This window comes from Perna viridis, chromosome 6, assembly GCF_037379345.1.
Source record: "Perna viridis isolate PV_CMFRI_1.1 ecotype Kerala chromosome 6, ASM3737934v1, whole genome shotgun sequence".
Classification (NCBI taxonomy): domain Eukaryota; kingdom Metazoa; phylum Mollusca; class Bivalvia; order Mytilida; family Mytilidae; genus Perna; species Perna viridis.
The window spans coordinates 31364126-31390550 of record NC_142450.1 but is presented as its reverse complement, the minus strand read 5'-3'; the positions used below and the strand labels follow the sequence as shown (position 1 = coordinate 31390550).

General features: G+C 33.0%; 1 protein-coding gene and 1 long non-coding RNA gene across 8 annotated transcripts; one reads left to right on the top strand and one right to left on the bottom strand.

The window, feature by feature from the left end:
- The first annotated feature begins 206 nt into the window (after positions 1-206).
- On the top strand, positions 207-19845 carry LOC148614551 (baculoviral IAP repeat-containing protein 7-B-like). 6 transcript variants are annotated; one of them, XM_088588710.1, is made up of 9 exons: positions 274-293; positions 4123-4206; positions 10125-10902; positions 12983-13051; positions 16562-16744; positions 17028-17197; positions 17828-17966; positions 18542-18580; positions 19327-19845. In XM_088588710.1, exons 3-9 carry the CDS (start codon positions 10308-10310, stop codon positions 19521-19523), a joined length of 1392 nt encoding a protein of 463 aa, XP_088444836.1. In that variant the 5' UTR covers positions 274-293; positions 4123-4206; positions 10125-10307; the 3' UTR covers positions 19524-19845. The 6 variants fall into 6 exon arrangements, with proteins under 6 accessions (XP_088444837.1, XP_088444836.1, XP_088444834.1 ...); XM_088588709.1 differs by lacking the exon at positions 274-293 and adding an exon at positions 347-481; XM_088588711.1 differs by lacking the exon at positions 4123-4206 and having other exon boundaries at positions 207-293.
- Positions 19846-21365: 1520 nt separating this feature from the next.
- LOC148614550 (uncharacterized) lies at positions 21366-22911 on the bottom strand. Of its 2 annotated transcripts, none has more exons than XR_015923713.1 (2): positions 22657-22911; positions 21366-21897 (listed from the first exon to the last, which is right to left on the bottom strand). It is a non-coding gene; the product is annotated as an uncharacterized LOC148614550 (long non-coding RNA). The 2 variants fall into 2 exon arrangements; XR_015923714.1 differs by having other exon boundaries at positions 21366-21710.
- Between the last annotated feature and the right edge of the window lie 3514 nt (positions 22912-26425).

Sequence of the window (26425 nt, the reverse complement as noted above, 5' to 3'; positions counted from 1 at the left end):
AAGACTATTACAAAAATGCCAGTTATGAAAAACTTTAAACTGTAATAACTCGGGTACTAGTAGGTTTTGTGTTTTTCAGTTTTGTTTCTTTTAAATAGTATTTTCATATAACAACGTAAAAACACTACATTTCCCTATGTCAAAATTTTACCTGAAACCCCTATAATAAGTGCGAAAATCTAAAGTAATAGAAAATAAGGTTATCAAGTGTATCTTACAAACAAACACGATAAAAACCTCGACAATTGCATTTGAAAAAGTCACAAAGTACGAAAATGAAGTTGTTGAAGAAGGTAAGCTTGTTGCGTGTCAAACAAAATGCTTAACGTCTACATTACACGAAAAAATTTTTCAACGGGAATGACCTTTAAATTGTTTGTAAATAAACATACTGGTTGACAGTAGTAAGTGAACAGATTATCATTTGAACACACGTGAATGAAGTGTATAGTTTTGTTCCTTGGCATAAAAAACGTGACAGGTAAGTCAGAATTTTAATGGTCTCTACATGCATAATTAATGCAAGATTTTTCTTCACAAAGTAACATAAATTTTTTTTTTGAGGTTCGATACTTATAGTTTGAAATAATGATTAGAAGACTTAGTGATTATTAATGGGAATTTCCAATGTTCTAGTTTCGATTTGGGAAGAGGTGATGCATATAGATTCCAATTTAGCAACTTGTTTTTGTATTGTTGAAGAATCTTGCTTAATATTAATTAAGGTACCTATTTCATTTCTATTTCCGATTCAATCTTGAGTTTGTGAAAGTTTTTCTGCTTTCACTTTAATTGTCTATCTATATTAGTATATCTTTAAGTTTAGATTTACCTCTTGTAAACCACTGGATCCACAAAGGTCTGCGATTTTCATTAAAAACAAAAGCTTCATTCATTGTGTTAAATATAATATCTTTGACATACTTTTAGTATAACTTATCGTTGCGGGATTTTGCTTTCTATATGGACATTTTTGTCTTTGGGTACTTTTTGTTTGATTTTGTTAAACTATCTAAGGATTCGGTTCGAAAGCTGCTAAGAAATTATTCATTGAACGACGTGAACAGCATACCAAAATTTGACAACTTATTTGACTGTTATTTTTTGTGTTTGAAAACCAATGGGTCGATGCCACTACTAGTTCATAAGTCCCACCGCTATCAACCAACCCAATAGTTAGGTTTGTCTGTCCTGTGCTATATATCGCTATACACAGAAGATTCATCCCTTGTGGTATCTTTACTAATGCAGTGTATTTGACATACTTTGATAGATAATATATCTGTGCAGTATTTGGCTTCCTATTTCGATATTTTTGCTTTTCAATACTTCTTGTATATACTGAATATTTTGATATTGATCTTCCAAAGTGTTTGGTTCTATTGCTGCAGATGATGCTTTACTCATTGAAACACGTTTACAGCAATATTCATATGATTGGTACTTTTGCCTTTATCAAGCTATGCAAATGTTTTCTTTTTCACTCCTGTCACCAACGGTGGGAGCTTATCTAGTGGCTGTTCGACTTCTTCCGTTCGTTCGTTCTTCCAAATCAAAAGGTCTTTACTTTGTGAATTCAACAAGAATTTAATCTACCTCATTTATACTTTGCACTTTATTTTAATATACATATTGAAGATGTGCATCTTCCTTATTGGGGAAATTTCATTATATATTTTCTTCATTTACAAATTTGCATATACTTTTGATTTTTCTACCTTGTACACCATACTGCGCCATGACAAGGTTAAGTCAATCCAACGTGATCTTATTCACAGATACTTTTATACAAGGCAAGGAACTAAATGATATAAGCTAATTTAGTAATAGGTAGAAAAAAGGCTTATTTAAAAAAAAACACACTGATTCTTACAAAGTACTTCTAGTCGGATGTTGTTATAATGTTGGAATTTCTCGTTGACAACATTTTCGTCGAATTTGAAGGACGTGTATTCCAGCAGGCCATGGTATCTTTTGGTAACGAGTTGTGCGCCACTCATTGCCGATCTCCTCCTGATTTCCTATGAAGCCAGTTTTTTTTCCAAGGGCTCCTACAGTAAAAAGAGAAGCGAGTAGCCCAGTCTTTTAATTTAAGTTTCCGTAAATATAGTTAGACTGCATGTTTTGTTCGGTTTGGACAGGTGCTTTACTCCAAACCGGCAATGAGAAGTACAAAATGAAGGTTTGTGTTATTTATGAGTTATGACCATTGGAAGGATTAAAGCCTCTTCTCTTGAATATCGGACCGCTTAATGGAATGTTCTTTTCTCTAGCACCTTTAAACCATCGAAATAAAAGTGCATTCAATTCCGAATATTTTTCAGATGATGCATGTCTTTTTCTTATAGATCCAAATTTTCCTCTAATTGTGTGACAGTAGCTTTTCCGGTACCAAAGTGTTCCCTTTAATCCTTTTGGGAATTTTTAGGGATTTTTTTGCACTTTTTTCGGATTTGTGATTAATTCATGAAGGTGATGGTTTTGGTGAGGGTATTACTTTTATACTTTATTCTAGCAAACTCTTCTGTCCATTTTGGGGTTTCCGTTATGATGTGATGTGAATTCGATATTGAAATCAGTTCACCGCGTTTAAAAAATTTCAAACATATCAAGGCACGTCATTACATATAAGATATACATATAATCCACCTTGAGGATACCCTGTATAAACCACACTAAGATCAATCCGAGCGTCAATTACTGTTTATATTGTTGACAAATGGATTACGGTTAATGCACACGTTTTGATGACGGCACTTCAATGTGGCAAAGATCAATCAATGAGGTGATTATTTTTTACTATTGTGGTTCGGAATATGCAGGTTTAAATTATATATTAATAAAGTGAAGGGATACAGAATTAGTACAAAATTCGTTATTGACAGGATTCGGTTTAGACGGGTTAAATTACTGCAGTTTGAATATGTAATTCTACAGGACTGTGAAATTAGATCGGTATAGAGTGAAATTCGATTTTATCAAGGTTTGGTTTAAACAGTTTTCACTGTATTATCCCCGAATAATATTTGTTTCAAGGATTATTTACTCCCTAAATTAACTCGAAATCAAAGAGACAACTGATACATCTTTGTCTACCTCAAAACTATACTTTAATTTATACATAGATAATACATGACGTTTGAAACCGAAGCGTTATGACAAATGCGATAATCTTGACACACCAATAGTAAAAATTCACTTTCTTAGTTAAAAATATATCATCATCTCCAGCCTAGGGCGTATACTCACCGTTGATCAGTTACTGTTGAGCCTGTGATCTGAATACGTACTCTCTCTCTGTAGAGAGCGGATATTTTAAATAAACTTCTCAATTAAGGGTATGTTGATCAGCCTTTGTTTGTTTCATCACTACAGAAGTGTTACGGTCGACATTACAAGCTGATCGACCAAATGATGGTCCAATCTTCCAAATCAGACAAGATATCTTCAACGTCTAACCGGATTGACTACCCATCTAACTTGACACCTTTAGCCGCTACAAAGTGTGTAGCTCTTCTGACAGAAGTCAAAGTGGTTTAGTCTTTAATTGATTAAATGAATTGTTACTCGAATATCTATACCCAACATTAAAGCAACTTGGCCTCACTATTATGCACACAAAAGTCAACTAAAATATTGATCAATTTTGAGAATTTCAAAGAAAATGATTATTTTTTCTGAGAATTTGAGATTTAAGTGTAAGTGTTTGTAAGAAGCAGGCAAAATTGGAAAAAGACATATGCATTTTAAAACTCCACCGACCTGACAATATTATTTCACTCAAGGATGCCTTTTTTATTTGAAAAGGCCATTATTTGATCTCTGCGTCACTGGATCCTATTCCGAAATTTTTCAATAGTATCTTAGAAAAAGGATGTATTTGATAGAGTTATCTGCCTCTGAAATATTCATTTTCAGTGCATTTCAATGAAATTGTAACTTAGTGGTATGGAAAATCTTGTCTGTTTTCCTTTATTCTGATTGTGCAAATACTCAAATAACACTATAAAAATGATGGGGCCTTTTTCATGCTATGTTTGATCGACTGACACTTACATCCCTCTTAAAGTTTGTTATAACATTAAATTTTTACTGTCGTATTCGATTTGTTTTCATATATAGATATTGACGCTTATATCATCGAAGGACGGGAAAATGAGACTAAAAAGGTTTACCATTGTGAGAAACAAAATTTACCATTCACAAGTAAGCAGAATGATAAAATTATTTTTGAAACTTTCTGTCCAATTTTCCCATTATTCGCATCATCAACATTTATATGCTAACGGATACATTGAGTTGGGTCAGTCAAAGTAATTTTTCTATAAAGGCATTACACTCTTTAATTTTTAGAATGTGCTAAATATAACAAAAATGTCAACCCTTTGTTGCGTAACTTGCAAATCGATACGATTCGAGAAGATTTTTTTTACAAAATTATCCAATTTTTGAATGATAAAAAGTAAAATACAGCACTACTCGTTTTTTTCCTGAGTGGCGTTCGAAAAACTGTTGGAAATTCAAACTGGAAATGTAGAAAATTATAGGTAAAAAAAACTTCGTTAAAGATAGTATTTGTTTTTGTTTTTGTTGTTTTTGTATTGTTTTGTTTTGTATTTGTTTGTTTTGATTTTGTTTTTGTTATTTTTTGTTTAATGGCTGCTTTCACGCTTACTATACGACACTATAAATAAATGTTACATCACTCTTCCATATTAATATATATATATACGGACATTTTCTCCATGTTTTCTATTAAGATAGCTGAATTGTCGCAGTTGTAAAGGCTGTTTTATAAGTAATCAAGGGAACCATGATTCTGACGAAAATCAAAAGAATGTAATATATGGATGTAAACCAGACATGGAAAAGAGACACACGTAACAATCTTTAAAATAACCAAAATAATACATACAAAGTAACACAAGTAAATGAGCAACTCGGACTCAACAAAAAATTAGGTGCATGGACCAGGTGCACATTTAAGGTAAACGTCCTCTGCTTTTCTAGGAACGCCCGCCGAGTTGCTTTTAAAAAGTAAAGTCCAGGGTACACTAAAGACAACTGTGACGGGTTGAGCAATTCCGTTTTCATGGTGCAGATGGATACATCGTAATGATCAACGAGTTTCTGATGACGACCATAAAACTGTGTGACTTCAACCTTGTAACAACATAACCCTGTTCCAGAACACGGAATGAAAAAACATCGCGTTTGTCGTAGTCGTATAGTTTGGTCAATAGTTTTCCTTTACCATCGTTTTTAAAGTGTAGGTCAATATATGTGTGATAGGACAGTGGTTAGACATTCTTGATTAAATAATGTTAGTCTTTGAGAAAGGGAGGAGAGTATATGGACATTTTGAGACTTTATAACTGATATTTTATTATGTGAACTTTTGATTAAATTAATATGTATAAGGGGTAAAAGAACTATATAAAACATGAGAACAGATACAAAATAACTCCCAATACATAATGAAATTCCAATGTGGACAACAGATAATAAAACAAATTATAACCACATACTTGTTCAAATCAAAAAGGTGTTACATGTACACATGATATACCCATATGCATTAACAACCATTAAGATGACAAAGGTGCATGAGGAAAATGGTAGTTGTATAGGTTCATTTACAATTAAGAGGGTAATGTCAATAAAGAAATGACAAATTAAAGGGGAGGAAATAAACATGATAAATTAATCATAACATAGACATGAACAGGGGGTTTGACCAATACATAGTTGTTTTACATAATCGTTAGTATATATAGGGAGATAGGGAACTTAGAAAAAAAGAAAACTAAGATGGCACTTTTTAAAGAGAGAACTTGAGAGATTTAAGTTCAAGAGGGTTCGCCCTCAAGAAGGGAATCTTCTGACTCTTTCTCTCCTCTTATTGTTTGTACGTTGCTGATGTATTGCGATTGCTGAATAATAAAAATACCAGTTGTACGTCTGCTTATTGATCACGGCCATCGAAGGTAGCAGTAACAGATTATCTTCATACTGTTATATACGAGGATGACGTCACAGTGTCTATAGTATCCTTTATCTCAAGTTGTTTGGATTAGATACGATGTTTTGAATCCCCGAAACAAGGATTGTTTAACGGTAATACGTCATCTATATAGCGGAAACTTAAATCAAAGGATCCAGTTAAGCGATGTTCGTTCCTTCTTTTGGATAAGAACAATTATAAAGTCAGCCTCATAAAAGTGAAGAAATAGGTCAGCAAGTAGAGGAGAACAGATAGTTCCCATTGGAATGCCTACCGTTTGTTGAAATACTCGTCCACCACAATGGACAAATATGTTGATTTTGAAAACTTCTTCTTCGTTATATTTTGAAGATGATTTGGAATCGGTTTTTTTTTTACAAAATATGAGGAATCTCTACCAAGAGCTTCATACTTGTATCTAGGTTTACCGTCTTTTTTAGAGTAACAATGACATATCATGTTTTTGAGTCGGGATTTTAACTGAATATGGGGAATAGAAGTATAAAGAGTTGAAAAATCATAGGTTTTAATACTGTTGTATTCTGACAATTATCTTGAATTGAGGGTTTCCAGAAGATCTTTCGAGTTTTTCAGGATCAACACTGGATCAATACCACAACGATAGTATCAAGTATCGTGGTTAGGAGGTCCTATTTGACAGTTGTGAGTATAGAAGTAAAAGTTTTTAAAGTGGTTTGAAGGTAAATATTGCAAATCCAGCTATGTAGCGTTGTTTGTATGGATTAGTGCGGAGTTTAGGATTTCAGTATATAGATAGTATATCATAACCATCGTCATTGGTAGAGTGACCATAAGAGGATAACACAGAGTTGTGGTTTTCCACTATCTCTTCTTTGGAGAGTGTTGCAGCAGTATAGGTCTTATTACTGCTTTTTTCTACGTCTATCTTTGATAATGAACAAAGGCTGGTTTACCGTATTTAAGAACTGCATGGTATTGTGTCGATTTGTCTATCTTTGTAAGTTATTCTAGATTTTCTTCGAAGATTTTGTACAGGGACTCAAAGAAACAAATTGCTTATTGAAATTTCGAAATGATAATTCGAAATAATGATAAGAAATTTTCTTATTAAGAATTATTGATGGTTTTGTTTCGATTGGGAATGAAGTGGTACATTAACTCCATTCAGCCTCTTTTAATTGTGTTGTAGAATTTTGCTTGATATAAAGATATCTATTCTATTTCTATTTCTGACTAAAACTTGGGTTTGTGGAAGTGTTTCTGCTCAGTCATCGGTAATTTTATATCTGTTTTAAGCTTTGAGTACTTTCTTAATATACTTTTTAAGGGCTTTTTCTACCAGAGAAAGACCTTATTGTTTTTTTTTATTATTATTATTCCGTTATTTGCAAAATTTTCTTTGACATGCTCTTCCCTATTCATCTTTCAAGATATCATTACCAAATTTGGACCATCGATAAAGCTCATTAATGACTTTTACTGGATGACCCTATGAAGAATTCCATTATCCATTGTAGAAGTTATCTCCCTTTTATTGGCGTTTTTTTTCAACATGGTCCCCCGAACTCATTTTTCAGGATATCATGACCATATTTGGTGAACATGTAGATGTCATCAGGTTCATTTAGAAAATTACAATCTTTAAGATTTATGTCCCTTTAAAACAGTTTCTTTTAATCGCTCATATCTTAAAAACCATAACAGATAGAATAGTTCTGGAAACGGTTTCATGCACATAAGCAGACGGCCTAATTAATAAACATAAATTTGTATTTGTTATCAAACCATACACGGGAGTTATATTCCTTGAAATATCATACTTAAGTTTAAAAAAAGTAAAAACGTAAGGTAAAAATGTTTTTGACATAAACGTATAACCGTGTAAGTTTTTTCAAGGACATGTAATCCTAAGATGTATGGTGGTAGTTTCATGTCTCTACGACTTCCGGTTCAGGGGTTTGTTATTGCATCATATTTTAAAAATCATTGGGTTCAAAATGAGCTCCAAAATTGCCCAAATTATTTTGTAATTTTGCAAATTATCATACAGTTTTCAGATTTGACATATCTTGTCTACTTTTGGATGTATTGAAATTTTAAGTTATGAGAGCGGGGGTATATATTTTAAAACTCACAGCAAACACACAAATGGTCATTACACAGAATGAAAGATCTGCGCAAGTACAACTGCTTCAAAAAACACCAAGAACCAATAAAAAAAACAATGATACTACAACAACTTAAAATTTTCATATTTTCCATGATAAGTAATACATGTTCAAATAGTAGGGTCATTAAGTGGAAAAATTTAATGTTCTTAGAGGGTAAGGTTGTTGCATATCAAATGAAAGGCCTTAAAGCGTACATCCGAAATATCGATGTTTTGTCTCGAAATAAATGACTTGGGTGAGGACAATGAGTACAAAACTAAAGTTGTGAATATAGTTAGGTTGTCGCATATCAAATTAAAGGTCATAATGTGTATATCTCAAATTTCAATTTATTTATATAGAAAAAGAACCAGTTGGGGTTAATAATTGCAAAATTCTAAAGTTCACAGAAAGTAGGTTTGTTGTAAATCTAACGAAAGATGGTCAGTTGACATTACAAAAGTCATGATGGGTACATCGACAATTGCATTTGACAAGGTCACTAAGAGCAAAAAGTCAAACTGTTGTAGATGTTATAATGTGTATATCACAAAGAGGAAGTTTTCAAGGGAAAGACCTTTCAGTTGTTTAACAAACAATTGTTACATATATATATATCCCTAATTTCGGTATGCTGTTCACTTCGTCCTGTATGTATTAACCTTTTATCTACAGCATTACAACGAAGTTCAAGATAAAACTAGTAGGTCAATTGTTATATATGCAGATATATATATATATATATATATGTGTGTGTGTGTGTGTGATTTAATTTTTCTATTTAAAAACCACTGGGTCGATGCGCCACTATTCAGCCATAGCTCACGACGTTATTCACAAGCACAGTATTATTCAGACTTGTCTGATCCGAACTAAGTATTATTATTTATTGATAATTTCAAAATCCCTAAAACAATGACACATCATTCCTTGTTTTAAAACATGGCAGCTACAATAATGTAGCTTAATTTATCTACCTTGGTAGACCTTATCGGTGCTAGATTTTGCTTGCTATTTCGGTTCTTTTTATTTTGACTATTTCTTGCATATACTTATGATTTCCTATGTATTTGTTTTCAATGCTTCTGATGATAATTTACTCATTGCGACACACATACAGCGTACTGACAATTGTAACATTTTATATGATTGGTATTATTAACAACAGTGGAAGAGCTGATCTAATAGCCGCTCGACTGCGTCCGGTCGTCATTCATGCACCGTGGGTTAATACTTTATGAAATCTGTAATCCAAAAAGTACATGTATAAAACCAATATTTTTCACTTTGCAATAAATTTGCACTTTGTTCGCATACAGATTGAATATGTGCACCTTCTTTATTATGATTCAGTATAATAAAACATTTGTCGACTGCTCATTCGGGAAACAGTATTTTTTTTACCTCTCTATACCAACAATCACCTTGGGCGTTACTTTAGGTAAAAGTTGGTACCTCGGGGTTATAAATTTACTCTGTTCTTCATGACCGTATCTGTATTATTTGTTTTCAAAATACCGTAATGTAGACAAGCTTTTGTGTGATATAGTACATTTATATAGTATCTTAGCTTTCAAATGAGGCCAAGTAATAAATACTTGAACTTCTTCAAGTCAAGTTAGGTGAAAAATTGCATACCCCTTTCTTCTTTTACACTGGTCTTTTTATACATTGATTTGGCCTTTGGTACCCTTGTACCTCATATAGTATAAGGTTTGTGTTTACGTATTGATTGTAATTGTGTTTTTCACATATGTATGTTTTGATGTCTCATTGTTCCATGACATCTTTTAAGTTAATGCATTTGTTACATATGTCAAATATTTCTTAATAACGGAGACTTTTGATGAAATCAAATACAATGTGTAGAATGGAAAAAAGACTAACACATCTCCTTCAATTTTTACTAAACGTAATTGTAAAGATATAGAGTTACTGTGTACTCTGTTTTGATTGTGGTATTAGTGAAGTGTTATATTGTATTTCAGGGATGTCATCGAATCTACGAACTCTTGATTTTAGAACGGCCAGATATTCAGAACCGCAACAACATGTCTATGTTTGTGATTTAGTACGTGCAACACAAACTGTGTAAAACGCTATGAAAAATGCGATGGTTCATGAATGAATTACAACTACCTTTAATGTAATGGATTAGTATATTAATAACAATGTTAAATCAATTTGTGACAGTGTGTGTGTTTTTTCTACTTTATGCCGTATTTGTAATAAGCAAATGCGAATTGATTCTTTCGGATATAATAGCGGTTTTATCTTCCTTTGACAAATTTTACTTTAAATATGAGATTATCGGATACCTCGTTTTCATAATCAAGAAAAGAACAAAGAGAAAACACTTTTCAACCTTAAATGAACATTTACATTTTTCATACCTCCGAACAATACTTGAAATTTATCCCGGTGGATTTGATGAGTTTTATAGTCTTTTACAGAACCATCCTTTTCAACGTTTATCTCTGTATGATGAAATGTGCTTTGAAATAAATAGACTTAAATCATTCGCAACAGCACCACACCTCAATGTTTCTACCATTATCTTAGCACGGAATGGTTTCTACTTTGTGTCAAAGAGAAACACATGTCGCTGTGTGTTTTGTGGATTTGAATACAAAGATTGGACAGAACGGGATGATGTAACGAATATTCATCGCACTTTAAGTCCATCTTGTCCATTCGTCAACAACAGATCCCATCCAGACAACGTATCGATTACTCCACACGTTGCCAATAACGTTAATAGATGTGGTATGTTTTTTTTCGGTTTTATAAATCTACGAAAAAGTCTTAAAAATTCATTTCAAAAAGATTTTTTTTCCAGTAATGCGATTTTTTTTTGTACATACGAACTGTGAAACTATTTTCGGAATTTTCTTCCTTTCAGGATTATTCTATTTTCTTATACATTTCTATTCTTTGTATGCTTATGTAGAGGAAGAGCTATTTTATATTCACTTATGTAACGAAATCACTTGACATAATCTCATTTAAATATCTAACAATGTCATCACTTGAAGTGACCTAGCTTCATTGTTTAGCCGTACTATATCGATTTTTTTTTATTTGTTTGTTTTATTTTTTGGTTGTTTGCTTTGATTTGCATGCAATATTCAAAATGTTGTTTCAACAGTCAAACAGACAAAATATTTCAAGATATTAGAAATCAAGTTTCTTTTATGATAATAGTATGGGTCTGTTGAGATTATATATGCTATTTATATCAGAAAAATAAATGGCGTTGAAACTATTTTGAAAAATAATGATTTTTTTTATCGAAGATTATACAACATGTTTATAATGTGTGAAAGTAGTTAAGTTGGTACTTAACCATTAATTGTTTTGAATAATAATTTATGAAATGTAGTGTTAGCAACATTGCTGACGAAAACGTAAAGATTAGATCTGGCTAGATGTAGCAAACCACTGAAATTTGAACTTGCTAAAAAAGACGTTCCTTTGATAACAGTGTTATCGAATATTCCTTCTTGCTAGAGCCTCGTGAAATACGCGTAGTCATATTTAGATGGCTATTACGGGAGGACAAAATTACCCCTGATGCTAGTCGTGAACTTATCGGAACTGTAAATAATAGCTTAAATAAACTGCCCGGTAACGCACAATTGTGGTACAATGCAGAAATATATATAGGATTTTACCTAAATGTGACAATTTTGCATCCTTATTAAAATACAGTTATACATTTGTATTTAATTACAGTTTATTTTGTTCATTATAAAGCACTTGTATCAATAATCAAGTTCTGTGATGATTGGCTTGTGTAATTATTTCTTTTTAAAATATTCATCTAATTTGGATAATTATGAAATGTAGCTAAAATGTCAGCATGCAAAGTCCATGATAGCTTCTATGAGAATGTGAGCAGAACTCGTCAATGCCTTATGTGTCCGTTCATGTTCATTTAACATGGTAATGACAATTACAATGCTTGGAGTGGACTTGTACCAGTGAGTTTAGCAGAGAGAGACTTGAGTTTGTCGATATTACCGAACAATCGAGAAAATATTTCATAAAATAAAAAATAACATCAGCAATCATTTTATAGTTCTTTCTGAAAGAATTATGACAAGAAAATTTTACATTTTAAAGGAAAACAAAGAAATATGTTGAAGGTAAAAAAAAACTCCGAAGAAACAGAATGTTAAAACTTTGCCATTAACAATGTTAATTAATCTGATGTTACATGTAAGTACGATAAAATACGGTAAAATATAATAAAAATTATAGGCAAAATATCCATGCGATGACATGAAATATAAATGATTATTCGAAAATTTTACATTTCGTTTTGAATTTTTAAGTTCAGGTTTATGAGATAGATAAAAACTCTGAATATTGGTACCTCACAGAGTATGATTCTTTTTTGGTAAATGTACAAACATTAACAAATAATTAAAGGTGTGTTTACTTAAATTTGCGTAGAAACACAGGTTGTTGGTCAGTTTAAAACAATAAGCGTTTCGCTTATAAAATACATCTATACTCTATGTAGTCCAACATAATTCGTATTTCATTGTTATTATTTGCCTGTAATTTTAAAGGTTTTATATAGGTTTTGTACAAAGTGTTTTCAAAATTATTCAAAAAGTAAATAAAAAATAAGGATCACTTACCATCAATTTTGTATAACAGTTCTAAAATTGTAGGTTGTAAATATGGGGTTTATTGCCTCGCTATAGTGAGCTTTCAATAAAGCCAGAGTTGTTCAATACATCTACAAAGCCAGGATATTTTCTTATACTTATCAATGAATAGTACATTATGGTAGTCACAGAAAAGAAAAAAAAACTTTTTTTTGTTGTCTTTGTAGTGTCACAGGCTGTAACTTGCCATGGCTATTTGTCAAACTTACAACAAATTAACCGTACTAGAAAAATTGGTAAGTATTCCCAGTATAACTATTGACTAATATCAATAGTATCATATTATAACAACATATTTTATTATTTATCATTATCAATATGTATTGTTTAATGAACCTTACATTAGATCTTATCTTTTGCCAAGGATTTGTAAACAGAGTAAAATAGAATTAGAAGAATGCTATAATATACTTTTTGTTTCATTTTAATAGCTGGTTGAATGAATTGATTGTTTAGGACATCGATAAACATGTACATACACAAAATAAATTTGTTGATTTATGAAGTATGTGTTAATGGTCATTGAATTAAGATTGAAGTTATGTGTTTTGCACACAACGAGGGTAACAACAAAATTACCGGACAATAATCCGATTCATAATCAAGTCAAGCCTAAAATAAATCTCGCAAAATAGATATTACACCGATATGGTCCTGATTTGGTACAAGTATTTCACACGAAATGGAGGGTTAAATCTAGGTTTTTCAGCGCGCTAAACCTCCCTCTTCCATTTGGCATGAATATACAAGAGATGATTACAAAGCATTTGCATGCTATAGTCATAATAAGTAAATTAGCGGTCACATCAGAGCAAAAAAAAAAAAAAAAAAAAAAAAAAACATAAATCATTATTTTAGATGATACTGAGTATTTTTCAACAAAGGACTGATATCTCAAAAATAATTTTATAAGAGACCTTTTAAGATACATTTCTTCATACCCCTGATTAAGGAGTACGTTATGCAGAAATTATGGCGTTCAAGGAAATCGGAATAACTTGTACTAGCTCCAACGTAGCGACATAATTAGAGTCGTCTCTCTTATCGTAAATCTGAGTACTTAGATGACCACCGTTTTCAAATTCGATGTAGGTCCAAAATTATGCATAACAAGCTGTTTCTGTAGACTCCTTTATCTCGAGATCTGGTGGATATATTGACAATAACCATTTACTAAAAAAAAGGTTTGTTGATAGACAATACATCATCAATATATCTCTATGTAAAGTAAAGGTATTTAACATCTTTTTAAATTTTTATTCGAGATTATGAAGAAATTCAGTCTTGTATGAATATAAAAACAAATCGGCTAGAAGAGGAGCACAGTTAGTGCCAATTGGAATTCCAACTTGTTGAAAAGTAGCTCCACCAAATGTGACAAATATGTTATCAATGAGGAAATCAAGCATATTGCAAACCTGCTTTTCTGTGTAGCACTTTGCCTTTCAGCGATGTATTTTAAAAAATAACCAAAAAAACAACATATTTTTTTTGAAACAGCAAAAGATTTACAAACAAGTCATTTCAAATGGGATTTAAATTATCGTGTGGTAACGTAATGTAAAAAGCTAAGAAGTGAAACGTTTGAGGAGAACTAATATCCGAAAAGCTGCGGGATTTTGGTTTTGAAGTTAATCTTTAGAATTTTAAGTATTCACATATGATTAATGCCACTACAAGAGTAGATGGTATTGCAACAAGCCTGCTGACCATCCTACACTGCGGACAATATCTTTGTAAGATGAATTGACATCTCCTTCGTGGAGCAAGATGCAGATCCTGCTATATACCTTTCTTTGTATGGATTCTTATGAAGTTTGGGAACCCTATACAAGTAAGGTAAGTCCTCACATTTTGTTTCCATGTTGAGAGAAGACATGAAGGACTTATTTAGGATTTCATCTTTGTCAAAAGTAGTACGTTTGTATGTGGCATTATCTGGGGTGTTACTATCAATGCCCAGTTCATTATTAAGTCAATTGGGGTAATGCGCTTTACAAACAAATACAATGTTGTTTGAAGCTTTGTCTGCAGGGACGATTACATATTTCACATGTAGTGAGGAAAGGAATTCAAGTGCCTCATGAACGTTTAATACAGACTTGGGTCTTCTATTGACATATTTCTGGATTTGTTATTACGATTCCGTACCAACGATCTGATGGTACGTATCCCATCTGACAATGACTCGATTTCTGGTTCTTGGTCCCTTTCTCTTTTTATCCATGATCTGGCATAATCTTCAATAGCATCCATTATGGTTTTGAAATTAAGTTTCCAATTGAGGCGCGGTTGTTCTCTGCATTTTGGACCATAATAAACTACATTACGTAGGAGTTCATTCTCAGTGATATTCAAATCTCCAGTGATGACATAAATCATCATTAAAAGTGAGGCACAGTCATTGTATTGCAGTATCTAACTCTTTAATCCAAACAAATCCCTATCGATGCGGTACGATCTACTAAGTTTAGGGCTGTTGGTGTGATGGTAAATTTTCTCGACTTGTCTGATTGAAATGATTGTAAAGAGCCCGATATTTAGGGTTCTTGGCATCGTACACTCATTGTCGTAATGAAATGTTTGATAGAACAGTCCATTTCATAAGATTTTGGAAAATAGGTGTTGCCAGTTGGATTACTGGTAAATTGGAGTGAAATAATCAACATATCACATGTTTTTCCAAGTAGGTCTTCTGCTAGTTTTTGGATCTGCATTTAAAAATAAGAGTGACGGAATTTTCAGAATTAGTATTTTTTTAATATAAGTAAGGGTTATGCTTGATTGTTTTGAAATATGGTTAAATGTAGGAGCTTTAAAATAAGAATTACCTCCTGGCTGAAGAGAATTCCTGGGTGCGGCAAACGAGGACCTTGTTAACCCGGATGACATCCTAGTCGGTATGTTCTTATAAACTCTGTCATCCATGCTTAAAATAAAAAAATCTACCAAGTTGCATTACCGTGCGGGGAGACCAAATCTCCAGCAGCAGTAGTAATGTCATGGTTGTAGTAAATAAGGGTAACAACAAAATTACCTAACACTGATGAAGCGAATTGAGACATTAAGCTTAAAAGCAAACAGCTAACACACGAAATCTCACGAAATCTAACGGCTAACATTCTGTTCTGGTTATTCTAGAATTACTAAATGTAAGTAGTTGTAGGAATCTATTTGCCATCCTCGTACATAGTATCTGTAGGTTATAGCGAGGTTAAAACGGAACAAAAAATTTAAAAAGTTTCATTTTTAATGTCTGCGACAAACCGTTTTATGAATGGAAAGTAAAGAAAAACGGACATTGAGATAAGTTATATTGAAATTTGTAAGTTTGGTGAAGGGTATCACACTCCAGGAATATAATATGCATACCTTTTTTGAACAAACCTTTTTTTTTTGGTTTCAAAGTATCTATGAATAGAGAATTTTATGAACTTTTCATAAATTTTTATGAAGATATATAAAACTTTTCTATGTACGTAACCAAACAAAGGAATACTTTCGAGTAAACATTTAACTTGAATGAAATCAAAACAAAAACAAAATGAATAGGTGACCAATAAAACGTAAATCTAGTAAAAAGTAATATTTGCCAGGACTTAAAATATATAGATGGTCTAGAGTACAACGTTTATTAAACTTATATAAAAGTTGTAAATTTGCTGAAATCATATCATATTTCATTTTTGATAATGAAAAGTGAAAAAAAGTAAACCTATGTTGATAACATGATTGTTTCTGGGCAGTTCTCAACCGAGAGGGAAGGAACCAACAACACGACCAGGCTGAAGAACTTGGTATTGCTATTGATATACCGAAGTACCAAAACTATAGGAATTTGCGTATTAGAATTAGTTCCTTCTATGGATGGCCAAAATATCTAGATCAGTCACCAAGAGATATGGCTCTTGCTGGATTTTTCTATGCAGGTTTGTTTTCTCTTTATTTAATCAGATATATAATTAGATATCATGTTTAGGTGTAAAATTAACTTTCATTTCAAAATCACGGTTTGTTGTTTTCTGTTGTCTTCAATACAATACAAATATTTCCCAATGTCCTCCTTGTATTTACCAATAGAACAGTGATGCCATTTTGACTTTTTCTCTTGAAAACCATACACGATCATAATCTCTTAATCGATGTGCTGCATTGTTTTCGATAATGTTCGTTATAAAATCGATTAATAGTCAAATTAAACGCTTATTTTAGGTTCACGTGATTACTGTAAATGTTTTAATTGTGGTGGAGGTTTATGTAACTGGGACCCAGGAGATGACCCCTGGATAGAGCATGCGCGGTGGTTTCCTAATTGTAGTTTTCTTAGACAGAACAGAGGTCAACAATTTATTGATATGGTCACAAAAAGAGTAGCAGAATCGGTAAGCAATGATATTTATACCTATGTTTGTTTCGTACCACTATGTTGGGGATTTAAGTACCAGTCCGTATATAATTCAGACGCTAACAGAGGTGATTCATGGTGTAGAAAAAAATACCGAACTAACGATGCTTATCTGGTCTACATGTAGGATATATTTATATTACGATAACCAGATTTGCATTTAAGAAAAACCATACAATTATCCCCGAAAAAACAAACAAATCAAACAAAATCAAGAGTGATAACTCTTGCAAAGTGCCAATTAATGCACAGTCTATGTACTTTTTATCTCTAAATCGCAACAATCAAAAGGAAAACTACCTAGTGAAAAGCTGTTGGGTTTTCCACATGTATGAATCACCTCCTGTCTGATTTTTTTTATATAAACACTGCTGCTTAAGATGTAAGTCAATTTCATTTAGGTAACCAGATTTTACAAAGTTGTACATGATTTATAAGCAAAACAGGATAATATAAGATTATTATAACCTTGAAAAGCAAATCCATCGCGAGAGTAATCCGAGCGAATTGGACTGTTTTGCTACGAGAACGTATTTATTCTTACATTACACTGATAAAGCTACTCATTTGGATTTAAATAAATCAAAACAAATGTAATTCATTGCAGCAAGATTTGAAAAGCAATGAGGGATCACGAACAGATACGTCTTGTCTGGTGCAAAATACCAGTGATGGACCGCCTACGTTAGCTTTGTGTAGACCTCCATGGACAGTAGCAGAGGCATATACACAACCCCAGGCAGCAGGTTTGAAGTTATAAAACTATTTAACTGCTACATGAATTTCAATTGTATAGTGATCTGTGGGACCTTCTAGGATCACATCTTTCGCAAAATGTTGGGTTTTTTAATGCTAAAAACTTCACATTATATTTCGAAACTGCAAATGTCATCCTTTTTTGCCGTCTTAATTAACCCCTCTACGATACTAATTATTATTTACACACTAAAACCATTAAAATGTCCTTCTGCCAACATTTCAACTGCCATTATGTAGATTTCCCATTTTTTCTTGCCTTCGTTCGACATGAACTGCATTACAAAATTTCAAGTATGTAATTTTGTAGCTGCTCTGCTAATGAATTAAATAAAATTTGCTATACAAGCTTTGGAGGAACTGGGATAACCATAAAAATACGCATTTTTTTCTCTCCACAGTTTCAACTGCTCTCCTAATGGCATGTTTAATAATCAGTAAGTTTCATCAAACAATTGTTTTCTTATGAGGCTAAGCGGAAACAAATCTTGTGTAACACGGTTCACATAATCTTTAGTTACAACTGAAATTATAATCAATTGTTTTTGCTTTTTATTATGTGTAGCACTGGATCCAACATCCAACCAGGCAATGGTAGAAAGTGGTAAGTTTAAATGAATATAACATATATGAACATTTTCTTTCTCTCTGATCAATAACACTTAGGTCAATTTGTTCCCAAGTATATTTTACTCGCTTTCGTATAGATTGAATGACATCTTTGATCATGTTGTATATTATTTTAATCGACTGTTATACACATTATTTCTCTGTTTATTTATACATTTTGATGACGTTTAGACAGGATATGGGGTGTAGAAAGCTTGCAAAGGGAAATTTTTCAACGTAAGACTTTTATCATCTTTAGAACTTGTTTGGGTAAATCTCACTTTCCTTTTAAGTTCTAAAGCCTTTAATAGGTTTATGATTAAATGCTTGGCATCTTCTAAAGGTTAACAATAAAAAGGATGTGTTGAGGGGATGGGAAAATAAATATTTTTAGACGAAAAAGCGTATTCTTTATGTAATTTTTCACAGCAATTTTAGTTCACAAATAAAACTATCGAATCAAATCTAGCGATATCTGACAGTGGATTTAAAAGAGACCATTTTCAGCACAGTCGTGTCAAATTTCAAAAACAACTATTTATATTGCTGTTTTGTATAATTTTAATATTTGTTGTATAATTTATATAATTTTCTATAATTTTAACCTTGGTTCCTTTGATTACTCTTTAATACCAGCTTGGGTTTTATCATGTCCTATTTTTGATATTATTTTAATCAAGTTTGAATAAATAATAGAATGTCCTAATGTTTCATATAACTTTATTATTTTATATTTTGCAGGGATAAGGTCGTTGGAGGAAGACAATATTCAATTAAAGGAACAGATTATGTGTAAAATCTGTTTGGACAAGAATGTATCTATCGTTTTCGCACCTTGTGGTCATCTAGTCTGTTGTATTGACTGTGCCCCTGCCATGAGAAAATGTCCTATCTGTAGAGCTTTGGTCAAGAATAGAATTAAAATATTCTTAATTTAATATCAAATTACAGACACAAGTAATGAGTTCAAACTTCATAGACAAGAATGTACAGTCGACTCTCGTTGTCTCGAACTCGGATGACTCGAAATTTCAGTTAAGTCGAAATTTTGTCGAAGTCCGGAAAAAAATGCCTATTTGTCTATGTTATTTTAGGGTAATTAGGGTAATTAGGGTAAATTACATGTCAAAGTGTCAAATCAATTTACCTGTCGAGGTCCTGTGTCACCATTAATTAGTTTATTACATCTTTCGATGATGATTTTGATTTGATGACTTGTTACCTGTATTTCTATAATTAATAAAACTATGAAATATTTTATTAATGCAATTAGATTTCTTTTATTTAATGATCAAAGACCATTGTCGGCATTTGTGTTTTTGACAAGATGTCTACGCTCGGGTGTGTATAAAATAATTACCGTTATCCGAACTCAATGGGTCGTTAAAATAAGATTGTTGTTATTAAAATCTTGATGTTTTATTAATTACAATTTTAAACAAACATATACGCTTGTGGATGAATAGGAATTGGCCAAGCGGATCTTGAACATTTTCGGCGTTTCTGTGAAAGCAAAGGATTTAATGTTTTTACTTGATTTGAGAAAATTAATGAGATTTCATATAAAAATGGTATCAATGTGGCTTTTGGTATGCCTTTCAGAATGTCTTCTGATGATACTGTTACACGTGATCTTGGTGAAGGACCCGGGCCTAGTCTCGGGGGGATAGCCAATATTACAAATGCCGATCAAACCAGTGAAGGACCCGGGGTAAAACCCGGGGGGATAGCTGGTTCGGCAGTAGCAGGTAAAGGTATAAAAAGAAAGTTAGATGCTAAGTCTTATGAAACCAAGTATGACGCAATTATGACAGTTGAACGTGGTGGTAAGTCTAAAAAGCAAATTGCTGCTGATTTTGGCATTCCAATGTCTACTCTTTCGACATGGTTAAAAAAAAGTGAAGACATAAAAACAAAATATCTTTCTGGTGAGATGGGTGCACAGAGAAAAAAATGTAGAACTGCTAAATTTCCTGAAATTGAGGAAGCATTGTTAAAATGGTTTAAAACTGTAAGAAATCAAAATGTTGCTATATCTGGTGATTTATTAAGAGAAAAGGCTAGGTGTTTTGCTACAAATTTGGGAATTTCAGAAAATGACTTTGAATGTTCATCAGGTTGGTTAGAGAGATTTAAGTCACGCCATAATATCACCTTTAAGAAAGTTTGTGGTGAATCAAAATCTGTAGATGAAAATTCTGATGAAATTAATGACAACGTGTCAACATCAACTCAGATGACCGACAACGATATTATCGAAGACATTATTTCATCTAGAAATGCCGCAGAATCAGTCACTAGCGACGAAGAAGATGAACCAGCACCAAAACGACCACCAGTTGCCGCTGTTATGTCCGCATTAGACATCATCACCGCACAACTAGAATTTCTGAATAACTCCAGTGTTGCAACAAAGAAATTTAATGATGTGTCAAATTTCATAATGAAAGAACATTTACTAAGTTTATGTGTAAAACAAAGTGACATTTCAGAGTTTATGACACCCAGTACGTCTGCAGAATAGTGCTTTTATGTAGTGACTTTAAATTGTGAAATTGTTTTCTCATCCACAAATGTTATTGTTATTGTTCATATAGTGCTTGATCATTTAAAATTGTAATAAATTTTGTAATCGTTTATTATCTTTATTTTATGCAGTATCTTAGTCTTTAACACATTTGAAACAAGTTTATATTCTTCTGACAACTTAAAATTACGCTTTGAATTTGAACTTAAAAAGCGTAATTTTCAGTCGTCATTAGAAAAAAATAACTATGACAATAAAAAAACTATTTTATTCAACATTATTCAAACAACATAGAAACATAGAAAAACAAGAATTCATCAAAGTACAAACAATAACAAAAATAATTTACGACAACCCAGTATACACAGAATATGTAACCGGATCCAGTTGTACTTATTTTGTCATTCTCGTCCATGGTTATCTCCCCTTTCTGCTGCTCGAACTTCATTGATTTCGTTAAGTCGAACTTCGGTTGAGTCGAACTTTTCTCCTGGTCCCTCCAATTTCGAGATAACGAGAGTCAACTGTATCAATAGCTTTTTGGCTTCTGGTTATCTAGTCTGCTGTACTTGACTGCCCATTCATATGAGAGAATGCACTATATATAGAGTGTATTTCAGTTTAAATGCTATTTCAAAATATATCTTGTATAAAATGCACATTCAAATGTGGGTATTTGAGAAATCGTACGCGTCATCGCGTTATAAATAGTTCGTATGAATGAGAATATATCTAATGCTTTCTCATCTTGGTGTCATTTAGCCTGTTGTATTGACTGTGTGTCCCTACCATGAGAAAATGATATATGTTTAGAGTGTTAAACAAGTATAAAGTTAACACAGACTTCACTTAATATCAAAGAAACAAGTGATGCGTTAAATCAAGTCTATAACTCTTCCAAAAAGACGCATCCTACCGGTGCACCTGGTCCATGCTCCCAGTTTTTAGTGGAGTCCGAGTGGCTCATTTTCTTTTGTTACTTTGTATGTATGATTTTAGTTACTTTTGTTCTTTCTTGTGTATGTCAGTTTTCCATGTCTGGTCTTTGACCCTAGATTACATTCTTTTAATTACCGCTATAACCTTGGTTCCCTTGATTACTTCTTCCATGGAAACGCAAGTCACCTGATTGCAATTATGTTTCCTGATTGGCTAAATAATGATAACGTAGTGGCGTTCGATAAAAACTGTATCGAAAATTGCGTGCCAGCTGTTATATTCCTTGAATGAAATGTAGAAAATTATATGTAAAAGAAAGATAAAAATTCTGCGTCGGCTATCTTTTGTTAAAGATAGTACTTGTTTTGCCATGTGGTTATCTAGTCTGCTGTACTTGATTATCCATTTATACGAGAAAATGTCCTATATGTATAATGTTTATCAACGGCTATGTCAAAATATATCTTGTATAAAATGCAAAACTTGTTGATTTAAAGCTGCATTAGCTGTCATTTTCGTAATTTTTTTTTCTTATGAAATTTGAATTATTTCTACTAAATTATACTTTTCTTGTACAATATCCACAAATAAAATGTATTACATACCTGAAATAGGTGTCTATATATTTATTGTCTTGCAAGACAAAAATCGACCTAGATAAGTTCGTACGCATGTGACTTCTGGTGACCTTAATCCGCGCATGTCCTGTAAAGGTCGCTTCTTTAATGACAAATCTGATTGCAAAGCGAAAGTGTTTATCCAACGGCAAGGAGGACCGACGGACTAAAGCCGTAAAAGAAAAAAGTTCGAATAAAACGCAGGGATCGTTTTGGAATTTACGTATTGTGATATAATCCGACTCAAATATGGTCATTATTTATTTGAAATCTTATCAAGAAGTATAAGAAATGAAATGAAAACAAGACATATGCATACCTGTGTATCCGTTATTGTTATTTTTTTTTTTACTAAGGTTAAAGTATTTTTAACCTTATAAAAATGGCACATCGTTCTGATCAAACCCGACATTTCAATATCCAAATAAAAGAGGAGGGTTGCAGTGAGCAGTGCTCGCCTTTAGCCACTAGCCAGAAGTTCGGGGCTAGTGAAATGATGTGTGCATTTCTTATTTCGGGGTAGTTGAATCCTATGCAGTCCTCTATTATTCGGGCTAGTCATTATGAATTTTGAAAGAAACGACAGAGTGAGACCCAAGTGTATTACATACAATACATGTACAATATCTCCTTCTTAATTTTTCATGAATTCAATAAGAGATTTAACAGCTTTTCTTTGTCGTGAATCCGGAATCCCTGCACAATTTCTTCTAGCTTCAATCAGGACCATGAAAATGGAATCCGTGTACATTTCAGACAAAGGTCTTCGCAAGTAATTGGTGTACATGGCCTATACGCTTTGTACATTGGGTAAACTTGGTGTACACGACCTAGACGCTTAGTACATTGGGTATACTTGATGTACAAGGCCTCTGCACTTTGTACATTGGATATACTTGGTGTACATGGCCTAGACGCTTTGTACGCTTTTATACTCATCCTATACTCCGTGTACAAATTTGGTATATTATACCCCATTTGGTGCATTATACCCAATGTATCATCGGTAATACATGTCCAGCCCACAACTTTTTATGCCTTGATGGATTGAAGTCATACCACAACGAAACCATTATTTACTATGATGGGTGACAGGCAATTTTTGAGGCCTCATAACTTCATTAGTAAGACAACTCATTGAAGTAAAATACAATGTCACGAACACAAATTATGTTTATTGTCCGAAAATGTATGGCAAACAGGCGCCATCAACTCACTGTGAGTGAAATACAATGTCACGACACATTGCACCAAAATTTCCAACAATTTCCCTTCAGTAAAAACGTAATGTTGCCGAAAAAAAATCTGACTTCCGAGTTTTCATGCTTGCGCAGATAGAAGTTTGCTTTTGTACAAATGAGCAGGCCAAGGGCACACTCTTGTTTGACCAGCAGAGGTAAAAGTTCTTAAAAGACCTTCAACTGACATTGATTTTTTTCTGTGAGAATATGTCCCGATTTCACAGAAACGTTCAACACTTCTCTCTCTCACAGTCTTTTTTATCGACTTCAGCGATCTCTTCTACAAGAACATCGGGGACCAAGTTTTTGCTCACAAACAACGCTTCGATGGTCTCGTCAATATACCTTTTGATGTCTTGGCCTCTCTTGGGTTTTCTTCCATCAATTTCCGTTTTGCACTTTGCCCTTTACCCTTTGACGAATTATATGGGCTGCTGTAACTTTGAGACAATGCGGGATTGACTACAGGCTTGAAGTGTACCTGCTTCACACCTGGATCGTTGATTCCTCTTCCACCCAAGTTGGTCACAGGAATGTTCTTTCTGTTCGAGAACAACCGTTCCATTATGCATCTGACCATTTCTCGTCCGCGCCCTTTTGCAATGCTCCACATGAATGCCCGTGAAAACTTCAGTTCTAAGTCTGTCAGACTCCAGCCTGAAACAAACCATGTAACTTTATTAATTAGGGTAGGATCACTTGTGGTCTAGTACATGATAAGGTTCTTACTTTGATGGCCACAGCATGTAAAAAATAAAGTGTATCAAATTGAAACAAAAATCAGAAATTAAACATAGTTAACATTTAAATAAAAAAAATATGTCTATTTAAAGATAACTTTAAATGTAAAAAGTTTTTCACCAAAATTATATATTGGTTCAAAAATTTGTACGTATGGGACAGACATAATATTTTTTAAATCAGTTCTCTACAAGAAGGTGTCCTGATAAGATTCATTTGTTTTTCTATATACGTTTTTTAATATAAAGAAATTAAAAAAAAAACAAAATTTACATTGTGAAACGAATATACTGTATTTTAGACAGCCTGATTTGAAATAGCCCTAAAAGATATACAAAAAATACTCTACTGTTTCTTTTCACCAAAGAACTACTTGCTAAATCTTTATCTTTTTACAATTGTCTAAAAATTCACCAAATTTTCTACAGGAGCATACGACCTGTACAGGGCGTATGCCTAATGTACAAAGGGTATAGGCCGTGTACACCAAGTATATCCAATGTATCATCGGTTATATATGGTCCAATGTATACACCAAATTTTCTACACGAGTATACGACCTGTACAGGGCGTATGCCTATCGTACAAAATCTATACGCCGTGTACACCAAGTATACCCAATGTATCATCGGTTATATATAGTCCATTGTATACACCAAGTTTTATACACGAGTATACGACCTGAACAGGGCGTATGCCTAACATACAAAGTATACCCAATGTATCATCGGTTATATATAGTCCATTGTATAAACCAAATTTTGTACACGAAGTATAGCACCTATACAGCGCGTATGCCTAACGTACAAAGGGTATAGGCCGTGTACACAATGTGCAAACGTATAAGCCATGTAAATGAAGTATACCTAATGTATCAACGGTTATATATGGTCCAATGTATACAACAAATTTTGTACACGAGTATACGACCTGAACAGGGCGTATGCGTAACATACAAAGCGTATAGGCTGTGTACACCAGGTATTCCCAATGTACAAAGCGTATAGGTCGTGTACACCAAGTATACACAATGTATCTTCGATTATGTATTGCCCAATTTATACATCAAATTTTGTACACGAAATATAGAACCTATACAGTGCTTATGCCTAACGTATAAAGCGTCTACGCCGTGTACAAAAAGTACATTTTGGTGTATACATTGGACCATATATAACCGATGACACATTGTGTATACTAGGTTTGGTGTAAACGGTCTATACGCTTTGTACATTGGGTATACTTGATGTACACGGCGTATACGCTTTGTAGGTTAGGCATACGCCCTGTACAGGTCGTATACTTGGTGTACAAAATTTGGTGTATACATTGGACAATATTGTTCAGCATGATGAGACGGGCCTATGCCGAACTTTTCAAAACTATTCGTTGATCGATTTCGGAATTATGGCCCCTTAATCAGACTTTTTGCTGTTTTTTTCAGTTTACAACTTGAAAATCTTCTTCTCAGACACTACTGAACAGGAATCAATGAAAGTCAGTATGATTGTTCTTTACGGTGTCGTTTCTTAAAACATCTTCTCCTCTGAAACTACTGAATAGAATTAAATGAAAGTTGACATGATTGTTCTTTAGCATTCCCTGTACAAAAATTGTTTGGATTTTTGATCCGTCAAAAAGCATGGCTGCCATTACTATAAATAGACCATATGGGTCTGACAACAGATTCTTGCAAATATCAGAAACAAGTGTCTGTATGGGACGTTTCTGAAAGGCATTTATGGAGTATTATATTTTCATTACTAATTACTGGT

Excerpts from the sequence above, each read along its gene's own strand:
- LOC148614551 (XM_088588711.1), top strand. The coding sequence starts at position 10,308 with ATGTTAAATCAATTTGTGACAGTGTGTGTGTTTTTTCTACTTTATGCC. Across the intron at positions 17,198-17,827 it reads CAAAAAGAGTAGCAGAATCG|CAAGATTTGAAAAGCAATGA; the intron begins GTAAGCAATGAT and ends AATTCATTGCAG. Across the intron at positions 17,967-18,541 it reads TACACAACCCCAGGCAGCAG|CACTGGATCCAACATCCAAC; the intron begins GTTTGAAGTTAT and ends TATTATGTGTAG.